Source organism: Ursus maritimus, unplaced genomic scaffold, assembly GCF_017311325.1.
Source record: "Ursus maritimus isolate PB19 unplaced genomic scaffold, ASM1731132v1 scaffold_9, whole genome shotgun sequence".
NCBI classification, from domain to species: domain Eukaryota; kingdom Metazoa; phylum Chordata; class Mammalia; order Carnivora; family Ursidae; genus Ursus; species Ursus maritimus.
The window spans coordinates 168629-170160 of NW_024427107.1; the positions used below are offsets into that span (position 1 = coordinate 168629).

Below are 1532 nucleotides of genomic sequence, written 5' to 3' on the forward strand. Positions count from 1 at the left end.
TCATAAGTTACCATGAGATATATTTATCACTTTTTGAGGTATGTCTTCATAGTTGAGAGTAAAACAATGATCAAGTCACAGAAAATGGTATTTGAATGTTAAGTTTACTCTTATGAATCAGCTCACTTTTCTGTTTTCACCTTCTTCTCAATGTCAGTAAGTGATACCAATTTATTCCCTGTCATTAGCAAAATAAAGTCACCTCTGACTCAATCAATTTCTACAGGGGGACCTTTGTTGACTATCATGACAGTAGTAGTTCTTACCATTGTAATGATGACAGTCACATGACTAGCAGTGTTCTTGGTGAGCCTGAAGCGTGTTGTATCTAGATCTGCTCCATTCATTATGAGATCCCACTAGGACCCACAATCCATTTGCCCAGTCTTCTCATGGCCACTCTCATGTCTTTGTTTCTTAATGTATAGATTGCAGGATTCAAGAGGGGGGTGATAGCAAAGTCAACAATGAACAAACACTTATCCAGTGATGTTGTGGGGAAAGGCCACAGGTAGAGAAACATGCATGGTGTAAAAAATAAAATCACTACAGTGATGTGAGCTGACAATGTGACAAATGCTTTGGACAAGTCCCCTGAAGATCGTTTCCAGACAGTGACCAAAATGAAGATATAGGATATAATTAAAGAGAAGAAGGTAGTCATGGATATAAACCCACTGTTAGCAATGATTACAAACTCTAGCTTATAAGTGTCTACACAAGCAAGTTTCATGACCCGAGGGAAATCACAGTAAAAACTATCTACTTCATTAGGGCCACAAAAGGGCAAATTTATGACAAAAACAAACTGAGAGACAGCATGGATTATCCCCACTATCCAGGCAGCCACTACAAAGGAAACACACATTTTGGGTCTCATGATGGTCAGGTAGTGGAGAGGCTTACAGATTGCAGTGTACCGGTCATATGCCATGGCTGTGAGCAGCACCATCTCACCTCCACCTGTGACATGAATAAAAAATATCTGTATCATGCATTTTGGATAGGAAATGATGTTGCAGTTAGTGGAAAGATTAAAGATCGTTTTGGGGACTGTGGTAGAGGACAGACCTAGATCAAGAAGAGAGAGGTTGACCAATAGGAAGTACACGGGGGTGTGTAAATGAGAGTCAATAATTACCGTGAACACAATGAAGAGGTTTCCCAGGATAATTCCCATATAGAACACAGAGAAGAACCAAAAGAGAAAAAGATGCATCTTCCATGAATTTGAAAGTCCAATCAATACAAATTCAGATACCACAGAGTCATTTGTTGCATCCATTGGCTCAATCAGTAGGGAAGATGCTGAAGTATTTTCTAAAGTTAGAAAATAAGGAAGAATTGAGAAATATGGAAACTTAATGGTTTTGTGGGAAATATGTTGCAGGTGTCTAATTTAGAAAGTAGAACACATACGGAGGGGGTGGGAGAAATGAAGATAAAAACATAGAAATGAGATAATGAAAAGTTAGGCTAGGGTGACAGGGAATGAAATCGTGTGGGAATAAGGCAGGTAAAGTGGAGGAATT

At 39.0% G+C, this 1532-nt stretch overlaps 1 protein-coding gene across 1 annotated transcript; it reads right to left on the reverse strand.

The window, feature by feature from the left end:
- Positions 1–346: 346 nt before the first annotated feature.
- On the reverse strand, positions 347–1285 carry LOC103680661 (olfactory receptor 4F6-like). The gene has a single exon (XM_008710151.2). It carries the CDS (start codon positions 1283–1285, stop codon positions 347–349), a length of 939 nt encoding a protein of 312 aa, XP_008708373.1.
- Between the last annotated feature and the right edge of the window lie 247 nt (positions 1286–1532).

Excerpts from the sequence above, each read along its gene's own strand:
- LOC103680661 (XM_008710151.2), bottom strand. The coding sequence starts at position 1,285 with ATGGATGCAACAAATGACTCTGTGGTATCTGAATTTGTATTGATTGGA.